Source organism: Bombina bombina, chromosome 4, assembly GCF_027579735.1.
Source record: "Bombina bombina isolate aBomBom1 chromosome 4, aBomBom1.pri, whole genome shotgun sequence".
In the NCBI taxonomy this organism is placed as follows: Eukaryota; Metazoa; Chordata; class Amphibia; order Anura; family Bombinatoridae; genus Bombina; species Bombina bombina.
Genome location: NC_069502.1, coordinates 858,703,854 through 858,726,203, shown reverse-complemented (window position 1 = coordinate 858,726,203; position 22,350 = coordinate 858,703,854). Strand labels below are relative to the sequence as shown.

Below are 22,350 nucleotides of genomic sequence, written 5' to 3'. Positions count from 1 at the left end.
GCATGTGATGGAGCATTGTCCTGAAGGATGCAGACTTCTTCCTGTACCACTGCTTGAAGAAGGTGTCTTCCAGAAACTGGCAGTAGGACTGGGAGTTGAGCTTGACTCCATCCTCAACCCGAAAAGGCCCCAAAAGCTCATCTTTGATGATACCAGCCCAAACCAGTACTCCACCTCCACCTTGCTGGCGTCTGAGTCGGACTGGAGCTCTCTGCCCTTTACCAATCCAGCCACGGGCCCATCCATCTGGCCCATCAAGACTCACTCTCATTTCATCAGTCCATAAAACCTTAGAAAAATCAGTCTTGAGATATTTCTTGGCCCAGTCTTGACGTTTTAGCTTGTGTGTCTTGTTCAGTGGTGGTCGTCTTTCAGCCTTTCTTACCTTGGCCATGTCTCTGAGTATTGGACACCTTGTGCTTTTGGGCACTCCAGTGATGTTGCAGCTCTGAAATATGGCCAAACTGGTGGCAATTGGCATCTTGGCAGCTGCACGCTTGACTTTTCTCAGTTCATGGGCAGTTATTTTGCGCCTTGGTTTTTCCACACGCTTCTTGCGACCCTGTTGACTATTTTGAATGAAACGCTTGATTGTTCGATGATCACGCTTCAGAAGCTTTGCAATTTTAAGAGTGCTGCATCGCTCTGCAAGATATCTCACTATTTTTGACTTTTCTGAGCCTGTCAAGTCCTTCTTTTGACCCATTTTGCCAAAGGAAAGGAAGTTGCCTAATAATTATGCACACCTGATATAGGGTGTTGATGTCATTAGACCACACCCCTTCTCATTACAGAGATGCACATCACCTAATATGCTTAATTGGTAGTAGGATTTCGAGCCTATACAGCTTGGAGTAAGACAACATGCATAAAGAGGATGATGTGGTCAAAATACTCATTTGCCTAATAATTCTGCACTCACTGTATTACTGTGCATAATTATTAGGCAACTTAACAAAAAACAAATATATACCCATTTCAATTATTTATTTTTACCAGTGAAACCAATATAACATCTCAACATTCACAAATATACATTTCTGACATTCAAAAACAAAACAAAAACAAATCAGTGACCAATATAGCCACCTTTCTTTGCAAGGACACTCAAAAGCCTGCCATCCATGGATTCTGTCAGTGTTTTGATCTGTTCACCATCAACATTGCGTGCAGCAGCAACCACAGCCTCCCAGACACTGTTCAGAGAGGTGTACTGTTTTCCCTCCTTGTAAATCTCACATTTGATGATGGACCACAGGTTCTCAATGGGGTTCAGATCAGGTGAACAAGGAGGCCATGTCATTAGATTTTCTTCTTTTATACCCTTTCTTGCCAGCCACGCTGTGGAGTACTTGGACGCGTGTGATGGAGCATTGTCCTGCATGAAAATCATGTTTTTCTTGAAGGATGCAGACTTCTTCATGAACCACTGCTTGAAGAAGGTGTCTTCCAGAAACTGGCAGTAGGACTGGGAGTTGAGCTTGACTCCATCCTCAACCCGAAAAGGCCCCACAAGCTCATCTTTGATGATACCAGCCCAAACCAGTACTCCACCTCCACCATGCTGGCGTCTGAGTCGGACTGGAGCTCTCTGCCCTTTACCAATCCAGCCATCTATATCTGGCCCATGAAGACTCACTCTCATTTCATCAGTCCATAAAACCTTAGAAAAATCAGTCTTGAGATATTTCTTGGCCCAGTCTTGACGTTTCAGCTTGTGTGTCTTGTTCAGTGGTGGTCGTCTTTCAGCCTTTCTTACCTTGGCCATGTCTCTGAGTATTGCACACCTTGTGCTTTTGGGCACTCCAGTGATGTTGCAGCTCTGAAATATGGCCAAACTGGTGGCAAGTGGCATCTTCGCAGCTGCACGCTTGACTTTTCTCAGTTCATGGGCAGTTACTTTGCGCCTTGGTTTTTCCACACGCTTCTTGCGACCCTGTTGACTATTTTGAATGAAACGCTTGATTGTTCGATGATCACGCTTCAGAAGCTTTGCAATTTTAAGAGTGCTGCATCCCTCTGCAAGATATCTCACTATTTTTGACTTTTCTGAGCCTGTCAAGTCCTTCTTTTGACCCATTTTGCCAAAGGAAAGGAAGTTGCCTAATAATTATGCACACCTGATATAGGGTGTTGATGTCATTAGACCACACCCCTTCTCATTACAGAGATGCACATCACCTAATATGCTTAATTGGTAGTAGGCTTTCGAGCCTATACAGCTTGGAGTAAGACAACATGCATAAAGAGGATGATGTGGTCAAAATACTCATTTGCCAAATAATTCTGCACTCCCTGTATATCTCTATATTTGCACACACACATACATATACATACATATATACACACACACATTATATATATATATATATATATATATATATATATATATATATATATATATATATATATATATATATATATATATATCTATATTTGCACACACACATACATATACATACATATATACACACACGCACACATTATATATATCTATATATATATATATATATATATATATATATATATATATATATATATATATATATATATTTGCACACACACATACATATACATACATATATACACACACACACACTATATATATATATATATATATTTATATTTGTATCTATATTTGCACACACACACATACATATACATACATATATGCACAATATATATATATATATATATATATATATATATATATATATATATATATATATACACATATACACACACACAAGTTATAACACAAACACTCACTGGACTTGATACAGGTGAAATAAAAAGTGTTTTATTCCATATAAACAAGTGATGTTTCCGTTGGTCTGATGAAGGGGTGAACACCCCGAAACGTCACTTGTTTATATGGAATAAAACACTTTTTATTTCACCTGTATCAAGTCCAGTGAGTGCTTGTGAGCACAATGTTATCTATTTGGCACACATGAACTAGCGCTGTCTAGCTGTAAACAATGTCCAAATGCACTGAGATAAGAGGGACCTTCAAGGGCTTAGAAATTTGCATAGGATCCTACCAAGGTTTAGCTTTCAACAAAGAATACCAGAAGAAAAAAAAGCAAATTTGATGATAAAAGCAAATTGGAAAGTTGCCTAAAATCATGAAAGTTTAACCTTGACTATACTGTCCCTTTAAAAAAAAAAGCTCTTGACAAATGGTAAACTTACTACCTCCAGAAGAAGCTTAATAACACTTAGGGTTCTAAGCTAAGTTGAAACAAAAATAAAAGCAGGAGACAAGTAGATTCCACACCCAAAGCATGGACAAAGCTTAGCACAATAGAAGGGCAGACTGAAAACTAAGCTATTAAAAGGGAGATTAGCACACGAACACCCAACGTGCGCATACTAGAGGCACATGTGCACTAACTAAGTGTGCGATAAAACACAGACATGGGCGATCCCGAGGGCTCAAGTGCGCTATCCCAATGCACGTAGACCCAAAGGCCAATGTGCAGTAAAAAATAAAAACTCAAACTATTTAAAGGAGATTAAAAATAAATATAATGTCCCAAGGCTATATATATCAAATAAATATATCATTAAAAAATGCCCAAGCTAGGCTACAGAGTGTCATATAAATAAATATATGATACCTACCAACAGACACTCTTCTACTAGTAATCTGAATGCATTTGACAGGTTTCCACAGCTAGGGGGCATTAGTTCATGTGTGTCATACTGATAACATTGCGCTCATGACCTTGGAGTTATTTATGAGAAGGCACTGATTAGCTAAATTGCAAGTCTGTCAAAAGAACTGAAATAAGGTGGCAATCTGCAGAGGCTTAGATACAAGGTAATCACAGAGGTAAAAGTTATGCAAAACTGGGGACTGGGTAATAAAGGGATTATCTTTCTTTTTAACCCCTTAGTGTCCAGAGCACTTTTCCATTTTCTGTCCGTTTGGGACCAAGGCTATTTTTACATTTCTGAGGTGTTTGTGTTTAGCTGAAATTTTCCTCTTACTCATTTACTGTACCCCCACATATTATATACCGTTTTTCTCGCCATTAAATGGACTTTCTAAAAATACCATTATTTTCATCATATCATCATTTACTATAAAAAAAAATGATAAAATATGAGGAAAAATGGAAAAAAACACACTTTTTCTAACTTTGAACCCCAAAATCTGTTACACATCTACAACCACCAAAAAACACCCATGCTAAATAGTTTATAAATTTTGTCCTGAGTTTAGAAATACCCAATGTTTACATCTTCTTTGCTTTTTTGTAACTTATAGGGCCATAAATACAAGTAGCACTTTGCTATTTTCAAACCATTTTTTTTTTCAAAATTAACGCTAGTTACATTCGAACACTAATATCTTTCAGGAATCCCTGAATATCCATTGACATGTATATATTTTTTTTTAGAAGACATCCCAAAGTATTGATCTAGGCCCATTTTGGTATATTTCATGCCACCATTTCACCGCCAAATGCGATCAAATACAAAAAATCGTTCACTTTTTCACAAATTTTTTCACAAACTTTCAGTTTCTCACTGAAATTATTTACAAACTGCTTGTGCAATTATGGCATAAATGGTTGTAAATTCTTCTCTGGGATCCCCTTTGTTCAGAAATAGCAGATATATATGGCTTTGGCATTGCTTTTTGGTAATTAGAAGGCCGCTAAATGCCACTGCGCACCACACGTGTATTATGCCCAGCAGTGAAGGGGTTAATTAGGGAGCATGTAAGGAGCTTTTTGGGGTATTTTTAGCTTTAGTGTAGTGTGGTAGACAACCCCAAGTATTGATCTAGGCCCATTTTGGTATATTTCATGCCACTATTTCACCGTCAAATGCGATAAAATTAAAAAAAACGTTAAATTTTTCACAATTTCAGGTTTCTCACTGAAATCATTTACAAACAGCTTGTGCAATTATGGCACAAATGGTTGTAAATGCTTCTCTGGGATCCCCTTTGTTCAGAAATAGCAGACATATATGACTTTGGCGTTGCTTTTTGGTAATTAGAATGCTGCTAAATGGCGCTGCGCATCACACGTGTATTATGGCTAGCAGTGAAGGGGTTAATTAGGTAGCTTGTAGGGAGCTTGCAGGGTTAATTTTAGCTTTAGTGTAGAGATCAGCCTCCCACCTGAAACATCAGACCCCCTGATCCCTCCCAAACATCTCTCTTCCCTCCCCTACAAATGTCCCCGCCATCTTAAGTACTGGCAGAAACTCTGCCAGTACTAAAATAAAAGGAAAATATTTACATATGCTTCTGTGTAGGATCCCCCTTAGCCCCCAACCTCACTGATCCCCCACCAAACAGCTCTCTAACCCTCCCCCTCTGACTTAATGTGCGCCATCTTGGGTACTAGCAGCTGTCTGCCAGTACCCATTTTAGTGAAAAAATATGCTTTTTTATTAAAAAATGTCCCTTTTCTGTAGTGTAGCACCCCCCCCCCCCAAGACCAACCCCCCACCCCTTCCAGATCCCTTAGATGCTTTTTAAAAAAAAAGTTTATTTCTTTTATTTTTACACTTTACTTATAACTTTTTTTTCTGTAGTGTAGCGGTTCCCACCCGCTCCCGCCCCGTGCACGCGCCCGCTCGCCATCCCCCGTGCACGCGCGCGCCCCCGTGCGTACCCCTGAAGGCTCCGCCCCCCTCCACCTTACAGAGCTCACCGATGGCCGCCCACCCGCCTCCCAAGTCGGCTCCCACCCACCAACGATACCATCGATGTCCGGTGCAGAAAGGGCCACAGAGTGGCTCTCTCTGCATCGGATGGCCAGAAAGTGTTATTGCAGGATGCCTCGATATCGAGGCATCACTGCAATAACCGGAAAGCAGCTGGAAGCGAGCAGGATCGCTTCCAGCTGCTTTCCAGACTGAGGACGTGCAGGGTACGTCCTTGGTCGTTAACTGACATCCTTTAGAGGACGTACCCTGCACGTCCTCGGTCGTTAAGGGGTTAAACATTCTGGAGTAGACTGTTCCTTTATAGAAGAGGATGCTACATGAAGGACTAATGCCTGAAACTGGATTTAAACTCACAGCTCCGTTGAGCTACAATAGCCTGCTACTCAGACCCTTTAGAGTCCTGAATACACAAAGAGACTACTTCTTATAAAAGGGAACTAATACAATGCACATAAACTAAAAAGCGGATAAAATAAACTATTGATCAGAAACAAAATCCTGATCATCAGACAGTAACTCACCCTCAGAAAATGAATTAGCTGGAGTAGGAATAGACAAAGCAATAGATACAGGATTAAAACTTAAAGGAAAATCATAAACTGACCTTTTGTGCTTTCTTGAGGGGGCCTTGGCTGCCGGGGTTTCTGATATAGATGAGCATTTAAATCCTGATGAGTTCTCTGTTGCAGAACAGACAGGAGGAGGGCAGATCCCTTTAGAAGCAAAAAACTGTATTAGTTATAATGCAACATATTATATACATAGCAATTGCACCTCTGAGCTGAATGCAACACAGCAGTCTGTTTATAATATACACACTTCAAAGATAAAGAATGTTCAGAGAAAATAGCCTCTAAATAGGTTTTTAGGGACAGACACAGAAGGTTCCATAGTAATTGAAAATCAAAAGAAAAAAGATTATCAAATATTAAGATATATCCCCCCCCCCCTAAAAAAAGGAGTTTAAGATATACATGTAAAAAAAACCTCTAAAAGCACAGGAAAACTTATTCCTTCCAAATGCAGGCCTATTAAAGAATAGCAAGGCCTAAAAGCGCTAACGGGTCAACAAAAAATATATAAGTTTAAAAAAAAACTTACATACTTTGGGGCCTATCTATCAAGCTCCGAATGGAGCTTGATGCCCCGTGTTTCTGGCGAGCCTGCAGGCTCACCAGAAACAGCAGTTATGAAGCAGCGGTCGCAAAGACCGCTGCTCCATAACCTGTCCGCCTGCTCTGAGCAGGCGGACAGACATCGCCGGAAATCAACCCGATCGAGTATGATCGGGTTGATTGACACCCCCCTGCTGGCGGGCCCATTGGCCGCGTGTCTGCAGGGGGCGGCGTTGCACCAGCAGCTCTTGTGAGCTGCTGGTGCAATGCTGAATACGACGAGCGTATTGCTCGCCGTATTCAGCGAGGTCTGGCGGACCTGATCCGCACTGTCGGATCAGGTCCGCCAGACCTTCTTAAATAGGGGCCTTTATGCTTACCTGACAACAATTTTTTCTTTGTGGTGGTGAGAGTCCATGATCCATTACTCCTAGGAATTACTCTTTTCTGCCACAAAGAGGAGACAAAGATTCCCAAACCCCAAGAGACCTATAAAACATCTGCCACCTTACACGTAACTCAGTCTAACATATAGCTAGGCAAAGTGAGGTAGGAAAAAGAGCCATAAAAAAGGAGCAGGAAAAAAAATTGTGCTCAAAAAAAGAAATAAACCATAAAAAAATATAGGGTGGGTCTTGTGGACTCTAACCACCATGAAAGAAATTAATTTATTAGGTATAAATTATGTTTTCTTTATGTAAGCATAAATTATGTTTTCTTTCATACAGGTGAACGAATACCCAAGTCCATAAGGGAAACTAAATACACAACACCATAAGTAATTAGTTTGTTTTTTGTTTTTTAAATGCAAAAATAAATTAAATTAAACAGGCAGAAAATCAAACTGAGACAACTGACTGAAGCACCTTTCACCCAAAAGCTGACTCAGAAGAATCAAAAACATAAAAATGGTAAAATTTTGTAAAATTGCAAAGAAAATGAAATTTGGTCAACTGAAGCCTCATTCTTAAAGGCCCATGAAGTGGCCACTGATTTCGTAGAATGAGCAGTAATCTATTGCTGACTAGACAGTACATAGGTGTGTTAGTTAACCCCTTGCGGGTGGGTACTCACAAGCGTAACGGCACAACCGAAGTGCCTAGCTAGGCAGTATGGGACCAACAGAGTTGCCCGTAAGACTCACAGAGGATACCGGAATGTCGTGCGTCAGGTCATGTGAGGAGGAGTGCCAATCCCAAGGAAAAGAAGCAGACAGTAAATATCCAGTCACCGGAGATCAGAAGGATGGCAGCAGAGGGGGCATCACAGAAGAGCCAGGAGATCATATATACATATAACAATCATCCGTATAATAAAAGTTCGAGCAAGTAGATTAAAAAGTGTGTAGACTTTATTGAATACAACACTAACACAGCAACGCGTTTCTCAGCAACACATATGCCGTTTCATCAGGCTGTATAAAAGTTAACAACTACTTGCTCTATAAATTCAGAAATGCTAGCCAATCAGAGATCAGTGTCGAAACACACCTTCCAGCGTCAGAATAATACATACGCCTCTAACAGGGAAAGACTATAATAAGTCAGATGTGGTTAGACAACGACCATGAGAGAGGAAGCATTAAACACATAGGTAAAAATTATAAAATAACATCAAAATATTCATACAATATAACAGATCAAAAATACATATATCAATAGCATGAAATATATCTTAACAACTAGATGTTGTAGTAATATTACAAACGAATGATAACATTCAATAATACAAACAAATAATAACATTTGATCATAAAATCAGCTATAAAACCAAAGACAAAAAATAATATAATAAACATTAAACAATATAAATAAAATCTGGACACATCCTTCTGCAAAATGGAGAACGATTGAATACGTTAGCCATATTTATGGTATATAATATATATCATATAGAACATCTAAAATTAGATTGCCAGATGGCAGGGAGCATATAATGCCAAATACTAAAAAATGCAGATAAAAGATAACCAATAAAATCTAAAGGTGACAGATACTATAATAAATTAAAAATAAGTCACAGGTCTGGGACAGCATCTACTGACAAAATGTATAAGTACTAGGCATCCTAAGGTAATCTCTGTCATTATGTGTCATAAGGTTAGTGACTACGATGGAACTTGGTATAGGAATGTAACCATTACTTGGCACCAGTGAACGAGTAAAAATTAATTAGCTAAAAAACTGGTAGGTACAGTTGTGTTCATAAGTTTACATACCCTGGCAGAATTTATGATTTCTTGGCCATTTTCAGAGAATATGAATGATAACACAAAGAGGTCTATTTATTAAAGGTCTGTCAGACCTGATCGACAGTGCGGATCAGGTCCGACAGACCTCGCTGAATGCGGAGAGCAATATGCTCTCCGTATTTAGCATTGCACCAGCAGCTCTTGTGAGCTGCTGGTGCAACGCCGCCCCCTGCAAAATCGCCGCCATCAGGGGGTGACAATCAACCCGATCGTATTCGATCGGGTTGAATTGTGGCGATCTCTGTCCGCCTGCTCAGAGCTGGCGGACAGGGTTATGGAGCAGCGGTCTTTAGACCGCCAAATACACAGGCCCTCAAGCTCCATTTGGAACTTGATAAATGGGCCTCAAAAACTTTTCTTTCACTCATGGTTAGTGTTTGGCTGAAGCTTTTTAAAATCATAATGACAACAGAAACTACCCAGATTACCCTGATCAAAAGTTTACATACCCTGGTGATTTTAGCCTAATAACATGCACACAAGTTGACACAAAAGGAGTTTGAATGGCTATTAAAGGTTACCATCCTCACCTATGATCTGTTTGCTTGTAATTAGTGTTTGTGTATAAAAGGTCAATGAGATTCTTGAACCCTTAAAAGACCCTTGCATCTTTCATCCAGTGCTGTACTGATGTTTCTGGCATCTGAGTCATGGGGAAAGAAAAAGAATTGTCAAAGGATCTGCGGGAAAAAGGTAGTTGAACTGTATAAAACAGGAAAGGGATATAAAAAGATATCCAAGGAAATGAGAATGCAAATCAGCAGTGTTCAAACTCTAATCAAGAAGTGGAAAATGAGGCATTCTGTTTGATAACATACTGCATTCATCTTGCCATCAATTCTGACCAAATTTCCTGTGCCTTTGTTGCTCACACATCCCCAAAACATCAGGGATCCACCTCCGTGTTTCACAGTAGGAATGGCGTACCTTTCATCATAGGCCTTGTTGACTTCTCTCTAAATGTAGTGTTTATAATTGTGGCCAAAAAGCTACAATTTTGGTCTCATCACTCCAAATGACTTTGCGCCAGAAGGTTTGAGGCTTGTCCCTGTGCTGTTTGGCGTATTGTAAGCAGGATACTTTGTGGCATTTGCGTAGTAATGGCTTTCTTCTGGCGACTCGACCATGCAGCCCATCTTTCTTCAAGTGCCTCCTTATTGTGCATCTTGAAACAGCCACACCACGTGTCCTGTATTTCACCTGAAGTTATTTGTGGGTATGTCTTTGCATCCCAAACAATTTTCCTGGCAGTTGTGGCTGAAATTTTAGTTGGTCTACCTGACTGTGGATTGGTTTCAACAGAACCCCTCATTTTCCACTTCTTTATTAGAGTTTGAACACTGCTGATTTGCATTCTCAATTCCTTGGATATCTTTTTATATCCCTTTCCTGTTTTATACAGTTCAACTACCTTTTCCCGCAGATCCTTTGACAATTCTTTTGCTTTCCCCATGACTCAGAATCCAGAATCATCAGTGCAGCACTGGATGAAAGATGCAAGGGTCTGTCAGGAGTCCAGAAACTCATTGACCTTTTATACACGCACACTAATTACAAGCAAACAGATCACAGGTGAGGATGGTTACCTTTAATAGCCATTCAAACACCTTTGTGTCAACATGTGTGCATGTTATCAGGTCAAAATCACCAGGGTATGTAAACTTTTGATCAGGGTCATTTGGGTAGTTTCTGTTGTCATTATGATTTAAAAAGCGTAAACACAGTTGATTGATAATAAATGGCTTAAGCCAAACACTAACCATGAAAGAAAAGTTTTTGTGTTATCATTCATATTCTCTGAAAAATGGCCAAGAAATCATAAATTCTGCCAGGATTTGTAAACTTATGAGCACAACTGTAAATCCTATCAACTTATGTAGAGACCCATAGTCAACTATAAACAATTGGCCTAGACACCGTCATATAATAGGACTTGGGTCATAGCAAAATACAAATAGTAAAGAGGTATCTCTATGGTAGGACACATCAGAATCACAGACCCTAGCCACCCATTAGTCCTAACCCTATATGCCACTCTACTAGTAGTAAAGGTACGACATAAAGATCGATAGAATGGCATTACAAAAAAACAGAACCGAGGAGGAAAGGCCCGTTAACTAGAAATATTATTAATATTAAAGAAGTACGAGTGATCTCCAGGGAGACAGAGCACGCAACTAACAATTGGTGTGGAAGGTCTGTATTAAACATAAAAACAATAATAATAATAATAATAATAGTAGTGATGAACCCCAAAGGGTCAAAAACCCCAGATGGTCGAAAACTGATATTAGTAACAAGTAAACCAAGGTATGGGGTATAGAGATAACTGAAGAGAATGGCCGAAGTCATACGGATGAAGAAATAAATGCATATATTAGAGAGGGAGATCAACCTAGATCCAGAGGTGCCGTAAGAGTGGGATTATTGGAAAGCTGCCAGGTCAAGGTTAAGATTTAGACCAGCAGGATGCATACTCTTTAGCACATGGATCCAGTAGGTCTCTCTCTGTCTCAACCTGAAAAAAAATATTATTTAAGTGTGATTTTGGAATGAATTCTATAGGGGTAATAAAAAAACAGTTGGTATTGTCATTGAGTTTGAGGTTACAGTGTCTGGGTACACTGTGATTTTTGTAATTATTTTTCATATTACGTTGGTGTTCAGACCATCTAATGCTGAGTCTTCTGCAGGTGCGACCAATATATTGTACCCCACAAATACAAGATAGGAGGTATACAACATATTGAGAAGCACAAGATGTATGGCTTATAATAGGATAATTTCGATCCGTGACGGACTTAAACATTTTTTTATTACGTGTAATATGATCACATAGTTTACATCTCCTGACTCTACATCTAAAAGAGCCATGGGAAGATAAGGAAACCCTAAGGCTAGTGGAAGCCAGATTCTTTTTGTTTCTGAAGATCTTGCTGGGAGCTAGAATAGTTTTAAGAGTAGGAACTCTTTTATAAACAATCTTTGGTTTAGTTCCTATTAGATTGCCCAAAATAGGGTCTTTAGTAAGGATACCCCAATATTTAGTGATGATATTTTTTATCATATGATGATTACTGTTGTATTGGGTAATGAAAAGGGGATGTTTTTCTAACATATTGGGCTCAGTTTTTATTTTTTATTTTTAGGATTCAAAAAATAATTATCCCTATCGTCACATTTAGCTCTAATATAGCCACTATCAATGATATGTGGAGGATAACAGAATTTATGCTTACCTTATAAATTACTTTCTCTTACGGTGTATCCAGTCCACGGATTCATCCTTACTTGTGGGATATTCTCAATCCCTACAGGAAGTGGCAAAGAGAGCATACAGCAAATCTGTCCATATAGCTCCCCTTAGGCTCCGCCCCCCCAGTCATTCGACCGACGGTTAGGAAAAAAAGGAGAAACTATAGGGTGCAGTGGTGACTGTAGTTTACTAAAATAAATTTAAACCTGACTTAATTGCCAGGGCGGGCCGTGGACTGGATACACCGTAAGAGAAAGTAATTTATCAGGTAAGCATAAATTCTGTTTTCTCTTACATGGTGTATCCAGTCCACGGATTCATCCTTACTTGTGGGATACCAATACCAAAGCTTTAGGACACGGATGAAGGGAGGGAACAAGTCAGGTAACCTAAACGGAAGGCACCACTGCTTGCAAAACCTTTCTCCCAAAAATAGCCTCCAAAGAAGCAAAAGTATAGAATTTGTAAAATTTGGCAAATGTATGCAGTGAAGACCAAGTCGCTGCCTTACAAATCTGTTCAACAGAAGCCTCATTCTTGAAAGCCCATGTGGAAGCCACAGCTCTGGTGGAATGAGCTGTAATTCGTTCAGGAGGCTGCTTTCCAGCAGTCTCATAAGCCAATCGGATGATGCTTTTCAGCCAGAAGGAAAGAGAGGTAGCAGTCGCTTTCTGACCTCTCCTCTTACCAGAATACACAACAAACAAGGATAATGTTTGTCTGAAATCTTTAGTTGCTTTTAAATAGAATTTTAAAGCACGAACCACATCAAGATTGTGCAACTGGATTAGGGCACAGAGAAGGAACAATGATTTCCTGGTTAATATTCTTATTAGAAACCACCTTTGGAAGGAAACCAGGTTTGGTACGCAAAACAACCTTATCTGCATGGAACACCAGATAGGGTGAATTACACTGCAAAGAAGACAATTCAGAAACTCTTCGAGCAGAAGAAATAGCTACTAAAAACAAAACTTTCCAAGATAATAACTTAATATCTATGGAATGCAAAGGTTCAAACGGAACCCCTTGAAGAACTGAAAGAACTAAATTTAGACTCCATGGAGGAGCCACAGGTCTGTAGACAGGCTTGATTCTATCTAGGGCCTGTGCAAACGCCTGAACGTCTGGTACAGCTGCCAGACGCTTGTGTAATAGGATAGACAGAGCAGATATCTGTCCCTTTAAGGAACTAGCTGACAGACCTTTCTCCAAACCTTCTTGGAGAAAAGACAATATCCTTGGAATCCTACCCTTACTCCACGAGTAACCCTTGGATTCACACCAACAAAGATATTTCCACCATATCTTATGGTAAATTTTCCTGGTGACAGGCTTTCTGGCCTGTATCAGAGTATCTAACTGATTCAGAGAAACCACGCTTAGCTAGAATTAAGCGTTCAATCTCCAAGCAGTCAGTTGCAGAGAAACTAGATTTGGATGCTTGAAAGGACCTTGAATTAGAAGATCCTGCCTCGATGGCAGTTTCCATGGTGGGACCGATGTCATGTCCATTAGGTCTGCATACCAAGTCCTGCGTGGCCACGCAGGTGCTATCAAAATTACCGAAGCCTTCTCCTGTTTGATTCTGGCTACTAGCCGAGGAAGAAGAGGAAACGGTGGAAAGACATAAGCTAGACTGAATGACCAAGGCGCTATTAATGCATCTATCAATGCCGCCTTGGGATCCCTGGATCTGGATCCGTAAAGGGGAAGTTTGGCGTTCTGACGGGACGCTATCAAATCCAATTCTGGAGTGCCCCATAGCTGGGTCAGCTGAGCAAAAACCTCCGGGTGGAGTTCCCACTCCCCCGGATGGAAAGTCTGACGACTTAGAAAATCCGCCTCCCAGTTGTCTACCCCTGGGATGTGAATTGCAGATAGATGGCAGGAGTGATCCTCCGCCCATTTGATGATCTTGGATACTTCCTTCATCGCTAGGGAACTCTTTGTTCCTCCCTGATGATTGATGTACGCTACAGTCGTGATGTTGTCCGACTGAAATCTGATGAATTTGGCCTCCGCTAGTTGAGGCCACGCCTGGAGCGTATTGAATATCGCTCTCAGCTCCAAAATGTTTATCGGGAGAAGAGATTCTTCCCGAGACCATAGACCCTTAGCTTTCAGGGAGTCCCAGACCGCACCCCAGCCTAACAGACTGGCATCGGTCGTAACAATGATCCACTCCGGCCTGCGGAAACTCATTACCTGAGACAGGTGATCCTGAGACAACCACCAGAGAAGAGAGTCTCTGGTTTTCTGGTCCATTTGTATTTGAGGAGACAAATCTGCATAATCCCCATTCCACTGATTGAGCATGCACAGTTGCAGTGGTCTGAGATGAATTCGGGCAAAAGGGACTACGTCCATTGCCGCAACCATTAGACCGATTACCTCCATGCACTGAGCCACGGAAGGCCGAAGAATGGAATGAAGAACTCGGCAAGTATTCAAAAGTTTTGACTTCCTGACTTCTGTCAGAAAGATTTTCATTTCTACCGAGTCTATTAGTGTTCCCAGGAAGGGAACCCTTGTGAGCGGGGACAGAGAACTGTTTTCTACGTTCACCTTCCACCCGTGAGACCTTAGAAAGGCCAGAACAATGTCTGTATGAGCCTTGGCTCTGTGAAAAGACGACGCCTGTATTAAGATGTCGTCTAGGTAAGGTGCTACTGCAATGCCCCGCGGTCTTAGTACCGCTAGAAGGGACCCTAGCACCTTTGTGAAAATTCTGGGAGCGGTGGCCAACCCGAAAGGAAGGGCCACGAACTGGTAATGTTTGTCCAGAAAGGCGAACCTTAGGAACTAATGGTGATCTTTGTGGATAGGGATATGTAGATACGCATCCTTTAGATCCACGGTAGTCATATATTGACCTTCCTGGATCATCGGCAAGATTGTCCGAATGGTTTCCATCTTGAAAGACAGAACTCTGAGGAATTTGTTTAGAATTTTTCGATCCAGGATTGGCCTGAAAATTCCTTCCTTTTTGGGAACTACGAACAGGTTTGAGTAAAAGCCCAGTCCTTGTTCTGCAATTGGAACTGGGTGTATCACTCCCATTTTTAGTAGATCTTCTACACAGCGTAAGAACGCCCGTTTCTTTGTTTGGTCTGAAGACAAACGAGAAATGTGGAACCTTCCCCTTGGGGGAGAATCCTTTAATTCTAGAAGGTACCCCTGAGCAACTATTTCTAATGCCCAGGGATCTGGAACATCTCTTGCCCAAGCCTGAGCAAAGAGAGAAAGTCTGCCCCCTACTAGATCCGGTCCCGGATCGGGGGCTACCCCTTCATGCTGTCTTGGTAGCAGGAGCAGGCTTCTTGGCCTGTTTACCCTTATTCCAGCCCTGCAAGGGTTTCCAGGTTGCTTTGGGCTGTGAAGCGTTATCCTGCTTTGCGGCAGCAGAGGTTGCAGCAGGTCCGCTCCTGAAGTTGCGAAAGGAGCGAAAATTAGCCTTGTTTTTGGCCTTAAACGGCCTATCTTGTGGAAGGGCATGGCCCTTTCCCCCAGTGATATCCGAAATAATTTCTTTCAGCTCTGGGCCAAACAGGGTTTTCCCCTTGAAGCCGACCACGATTTGAACCAAAGCTCTCTTCGCGCCATGATGGCAAAACCTGAGTTTTTCGCCGCTAACTTAGCTAATTGCAAAGCGGCATCAGTGATAAAAGAATTAGCCAGCTTTAGAGCATGAATTCTATCCATGACCTTGTCGTATGAAGTCTCCCTCTGGAGCGACTCCTCCAGAGCCTCAAACCAAAATGCCGCTGCAGTAGTTACCGGAATAATGCAGGCAATTGGTTGAAGAAGAAAGCCTTGCTGAACAAATATTTTCTTCAGCAATCCTTCCAATTTTTTATCCATAGGATCTTTGAAAGCACAACTGTCCTCTATTGGTATAGTTGTACGCTTAGCAAGTGTTGAAACAGCTCCCTCTACCTTAGGGACCGTCTGCCACGCGTCCCGCCTGGGGTCGTTTATGGGGAACATTTTCTTAAAGATAGGGGGGGGGGGAACAAAGGGTACACCTGGTCTCTCCCACTCCCTAGTCACAATATCCGCCACCCTCTTTCGGATCGGAAATGCCTCAGTGTATACAGGGACCTCTAAAAACCTGTCCATTTTACACAGTTTTTCTGGGACCACCATGGGGTCACAATCATCCAGCGTAGCTAAAACCTCCTTAAGCAGGATGCGGAGGTGTTCCAGCTTAAATTTAAACGCTAAGGAATCTGACTCTGCCCGCTGAGAAACTTTTCCTGTGTCAGAAATTTCTCCCTCAGACAGATCGTCCCTCACTGCTACCTCTGAGTGTTGTGAGGGTACTACAGATAAATCATCTAAAGCTTCTGATTGCTCATCCTCTGTATTTAAAACTGAGCTATCGCGCTTTCTTGGAAAAACTGGCAGTTTGGATAAAAATGCTGCAAGGGAATTATCCATTACTGCTGCTAATTGTTGTAAAGTAATAGGGGCCAATGCGCTAGAGGTACTAGGCATCGCTTGCGCGGGCGTAACTCGTGTCGACACATGGGGAGAGGAAGAAGGACTATCCTCATTACCTTCCGTTAAAGAATCATCTTGGGCTACATTTTTAAGTGTCACTGCATGGTCTTTAAAATGCTTAGATGTTTTAGCACACTTTAAACACAAATGCAATGGGGGTACCGCCATGGCTTTTAAACATAAAGAACAAGGTCTATCTGAAGGCTCAGACATGTTTGACAGACTTAGACAGCACTACAATACAGTAAAAGTCACTTTTTGAAAAAACGTTACCGTGTCTTTAAATAATAAAAAGCACACACTTTTTTACCAAATCACCAAAAAACATCCGATCCTTATGAAATTTTCACCACATGATCCCAATGCTTTGAAACAATTGCACACAAATTTTCAAATCAATTAACCCCTTATTGCCCAAACCGGAGCAAATTTAAGTAAACTACCGGTTTAACACACTACAGCACGGTGCCACAGTCTTTGCTGTGGCCCTACCTTCCTTTTGGGTTATTTGCAGAAGAAAATAAGCCTCCTTGAAGTTCTCCTGTACTCTCAGGACTCTACACGTAAAGCTGCATGAAGCTGCCTTGCAAAACAACTGCGCAACTGAGGCGCGAAAATGAGGCCCCCTCCCTCTTGATTCCGGAGTTATGGGGCCTTCCTGAGTCAGATTAGGTGTCCTACAATATGCCAGGCGTAATAAGAAACCCCAAAAGTGTTCCAACGTCTAAAAACACTTGATAAATGTAAGATTACCCTAATAAAGTAATCGACTTAGCCCATCACAGTGTCTACCAGTATTTAAGCCCTTCACAGAAGCCATCCTTCTATACTTCGTCTCAGAAAATGGCTTACCTTCCCACATGGGGATTTCTATCAGTCTTCTAGCATTACCAGGTCTTGTTAGAACAAAATGACTGAGCATACCTTAAGCAGTTAAGCCTGCAAACTGTTCCCCCCAACTGAAGTTCTCCGGTACTCAACAGTCCTGCGTGGGAACAGCAATGGATTTTAGTTACAACATGCTAAAATCTTTTTCCTCTCAGCAGAAATCTTCATCACTTTCTGCCTCAGAGTAAATAGTACAAACCGGCACTATTTTAAAATAACAAACTCTTGATTGAAGAAATAAAAAAAAGCTACAAATCTAACACCACATACTCTTTACCCTCCCATGGAGATGCTACTTGTTAGAGCAGCAAAGAGAATGACTGGGGGGGGGCGGAGCCTGAGGGGAGCTATATGGACAGCTTTGCTGTGTGCTCTCTTTGCCACTTCCTGTAGGGATTGAGAATATCCCACAAGTAAGGATGAATCCGTGGACTGGATACACCATGTAAGAGAAATTTCTTTTCAGAGAAACGTTCCTTAAGGATCAAGCTTTGTATTTCGTGGTCTGCTAGTGTGCTACAATTACTGCGTACTCCCTTGAATTGACCGTAGGGTACATTTTGTTTCCAAAGAAGATAGTGATTGCTAGTGAAATCGAGATACCTATTACAATCTACCGATTTAAAATGGGTCATGCTAGTAACTTTCCCATTGTTAAATTCAAGGTTAAGGTCGAGAAAAGTTACAATTTTAGAATCTATAGTACTTGTATAAACAAGACCCCTATTATTTCGGTTCAAATGTTCTGCAAAAAGATTGGCAGAAACAATATCACCTCTCCATACAAAAATCAGATCATCAATATAACGACCGTAGAGTACCAGGTTCGCCCCATATGCTGGGTCACATATACATTTTTCTTCAAATGACCCCATATATAAGTTAACATAACTGGGGGCGCACCTGGTACCCATTGCGGTTCCCTTTATTGCAATTAAAATTCGTCCTGAAACAAAAAATAATTGTGTCTCAAAATAAGAGATATAAGGGACAAAAAATTCACATTGACTTGTTGGGAGATAAGGGTCTTGTTTTAGATAGTGAGATACTGCTAGAAGGCCCAAATTATGAGGAATGTTAGAGTAGAGAGCTTGTACATCACATGTGATCCAGATAAGATCAGGCGTGATGGCCAAATGCTCAAGTTTCATTAGTAAATCCGATGAATCACAGATATAAAATTACAGTCCTAACACATATTTTTGTAGAAAATGGTCGACATAGGAGGACACATTATCTGTGAGGCTACCTATACCTGCTATAATCGGGCGACCAGGGGGACAGATGGGATTTTTGTTGAGCTTCGGAAGGTGATAATAAAAAGGCCACATTAGGAACTAGAAATTCTTTTTCTTTTTTGAGGATTATACCTTCCTTATAAGCATAGTCGACTAGATCTTTAAGGCGAGTACAATAGGATACATCCAACAATATCTTTCTAGCCTCTGAAAGATAATCTTCCAGATTTTGTAATACTATCCCACCACCCTTATCTGCTTGTCTAATGACAAGAGACTTGTCATTTATAAGGCTAGTTAAATCTCTTTTCTTATTGCGATATAAATTATTTCTAACAAATATATTATTTTTAGGAATGCATTCAAATTCCTCACCTACTAGCTGCTTGAAGATTTCTATGTGTGCATTACTAGTCAATTGTGGTACAAAATTAGATTTGTTCTTGAAATTGGTATGAATGTAGCTTTCACAAATTTGTTCAGCTAAAGAATCAGATTCAAAAAGGAAATTTATGCATACCTGATAAATGTATTTCTTTTACGATATGACGAGTCCACAGATTTAATCCTTACTTATGGGATTACGCCTCCTGGTCAGCAGGAGGAGGCAAAGAGCACCACAGCAGAGCTGTATATATAGCTCTTCCCTTCCCTCCCACTCCAGTCATTCGACCGAAGTTAGGAAGAGAAAGGAAAAGCCAAAGGTGCAGAGGTGACTGAAGTTTAACAAAAATAAGTAAATACCTGTCTTAGAAATGACAGGGTGGGCCGTGGACTCGTCATATCGTAAAAGAAATACATTTATCAGGTAAGCATAAATTTCCTTTTCTTTTACAAGATATGACGAGTCCACGGATTTCATCCTTACTTATGGGATACAATACCAAAGCTATAGGACACGGATGAAAGGGAGGGACAAGACAGGAACCTAAACGGAAGGCACCACTGCTTGAAGAACCTTTCTCCCAAAACCAGCCTTAGATGAAGCAAAAGTATCAAATTTGTAAAATTTGGAAAAAGTGTGAAGAGACGACCAAGTTGCAGCCTTGCAAATCTGTTCAACAGAAGCATTGTTTTTAAATGCCCATGAAGAAGCCACAGCCCTAGTGGAATGACCCATAATTATTTCAGGAGGCTGCTGTCCAGCAGTCTCATATGCCAGACGGATGATACTCTTCAGCCAAAAAGAAAGAGAGGTAGCCGTAGCTTTCTGGCCCCTACGTTTTCCAGAAAAAACAATAAATAATGAAGATGATTGACGAAATTCTTTAGTCGTCTGCAAGTAAAACTTCCGGGCACGGACCACATCCAAGTTATGTAACAGACGCTTCTTCTTAGAAGAAGGATTAGGACACAAAGTCTGCTTCCCAGTTGTCCACTCCTGGGATGTAGATTGCTGACAGATAACAAGAGTGAGCTTCAGCCCACCGAATTATCTTGGACACTTCTGTCATCGCTAAGAAACTCCTTGTTCCTCCCTGATGATTGATGTAAGCCACAGTCGTGACGTTGTCCGACTGAAATCGGATGAATTTGGCCGAAGCCAACGGAGGCCATGCCTGAAGCGCATTGAATATTGCTCTCAATTCCAGAATATTGATTGGAAGTAGAGACTCCGACCAAGTCCACACCCCCTGAGCCTTCAGGGAATTCCAGACCGCACCCCAGCCTAGTAGACTGGCGTCCGTTGTCACTATCACCCAAGAGGGTCTGTGGAAGCACGTCCCTTGGGACAGATGATCCGGCGACAACCACCAAAGAAGAGTCTCTTGTCTCCTGATCCAGCTTTATCTGAGGAGACAAATTTGCATAACCTCTATTCCACTGCCTGAGCATGCACAGTTGTAGTGGTCTGAGATGAAAGCGAGCAAACGGAGCAAACGGAATGATGTCCATTGCCGCTACCATCAATCCAATCACCTCCATGCACTGAGCCACTGATGGTCGAGGATTGGACTGAAGGGCTCGGCATGTATTCAGAATCTTTAACTTTCTGACTTAGAGTTCCCAAGAAAGGAACCCTTGTCTGTGGAATTAGTGAACTCTTTTCTAGATTCACCTTCCACCCGTGAGTCCTCAGAAAGGACAGAACCATGTCAGTATGAGATTTTGTCAGTTGGTAAGACAACGCCTGGATCAGAATATCGTCCAGAGTGATGTGGGTACAAGGATTAAAGAGAATCTGCAGGGTCAGGAGTGTGTTGTAGGTCAGGGGGATGAAATCAGTTGCAGGGTCAGGAGTGTGATATGAGTATGGGGGTCATAGAGCAATTGCAGGGACAGAGGTGTAATGTGGGAACAAGGATGACAGGGCAGTTGCAGGTTCAGGAATGTAATGTGGGTACAAGGATGAGAGTATTTGCAGGATCAAGGGCCCGATGTGGGTATAGGGATAACAGATCAGTTGAAGAATCAGGGGTGTAATTTGGGTATAAGGATGACAGAGGAAGGAGAACAGATGACTCTGGAGAAAATGTTTCAGGAAAACACTGATTCAAACACTGAGGGATTAAAGACAACACAGTAAGGCACAGGTTGGCAGTGTTCTAGTAGCCAGGTAAAAAGTACCGTCCCAAAAGAATAGTGAAAGTTCAGGCAAAAAGCTCAGTAACAATCTAGCAGTAAGGTACACACACAGTACAATCTAATAGGTCAGTAACAAACTAGCAGTAAGGTGCACACACACAGTGCAATCTAATAGGTCAGTAACAATCTAGCAGTAAGGTGCACACACAGTACAATCTAATAGGTCAGTAACACTCTAGCAGTAAGGTTCACACACAGTACAATCTAATAGGTCAGTAACACTCTAGCAGTAAGGTTCACACACACACACATACTCACTAGTCACTATTATATTATACTCTGTGTGTGTACCTTTACTGCTATAATTTTACTGACCTTTGGCCTGAACTGTCACTATTTTTATATTGTACTGTGTGTGTAAATTCAGGCAAAAGGTAAGAAACAATCTAGCATTAAGGTGCACACACAGCACAACCTAATAGGTAAGTAACATTCTAGCAGTATGGTGCACACACACAGTACAATCTAATAGGTCAGTAACAATCTAGCAGTAAGGTGCACACACAGTACAATCTAATAGGTCAATAACAAACTAGCAGTAAGGTGCACACACAGTGCAATCTAATAGGTCAGTAACAATCTAGCAGTAAGGTGCACACAAAGTACATTCTGATAGAATAATGAAAGTTCAGGCAAAAGGTCAGTAATATTCTAGCAGTAAGGTGCACACACACACACACAGTACAATATAATAGGCCAGTAACAATCTAGCAGTAAGGTGCTATTCTATTAGATTGGACTGTGTGTGTAAGTTCAGGCAAAAGGTCAGTAACAATCTAGCAGTAAGGTGCACACACACACACACACACACACACA

At 41.2% G+C, this 22,350-nt stretch overlaps 1 protein-coding gene across 1 annotated transcript in view; it reads right to left on the bottom strand.

The window, feature by feature from the left end:
* LOC128657311 (zinc finger protein 862-like) overlaps positions 1 to 22,350 on the bottom strand; it is a 52,457-nt gene that overhangs the window by 13,807 nt on the left and 16,300 nt on the right. Inside the window, exon 5 of the mRNA XM_053711603.1 lies at positions 6,299 to 6,407. Within this exon, the coding sequence (XP_053567578.1) occupies positions 6,299 to 6,407 (109 nt within the window). The remainder of the gene's footprint in view (positions 1 to 6,298; positions 6,408 to 22,350) is intronic.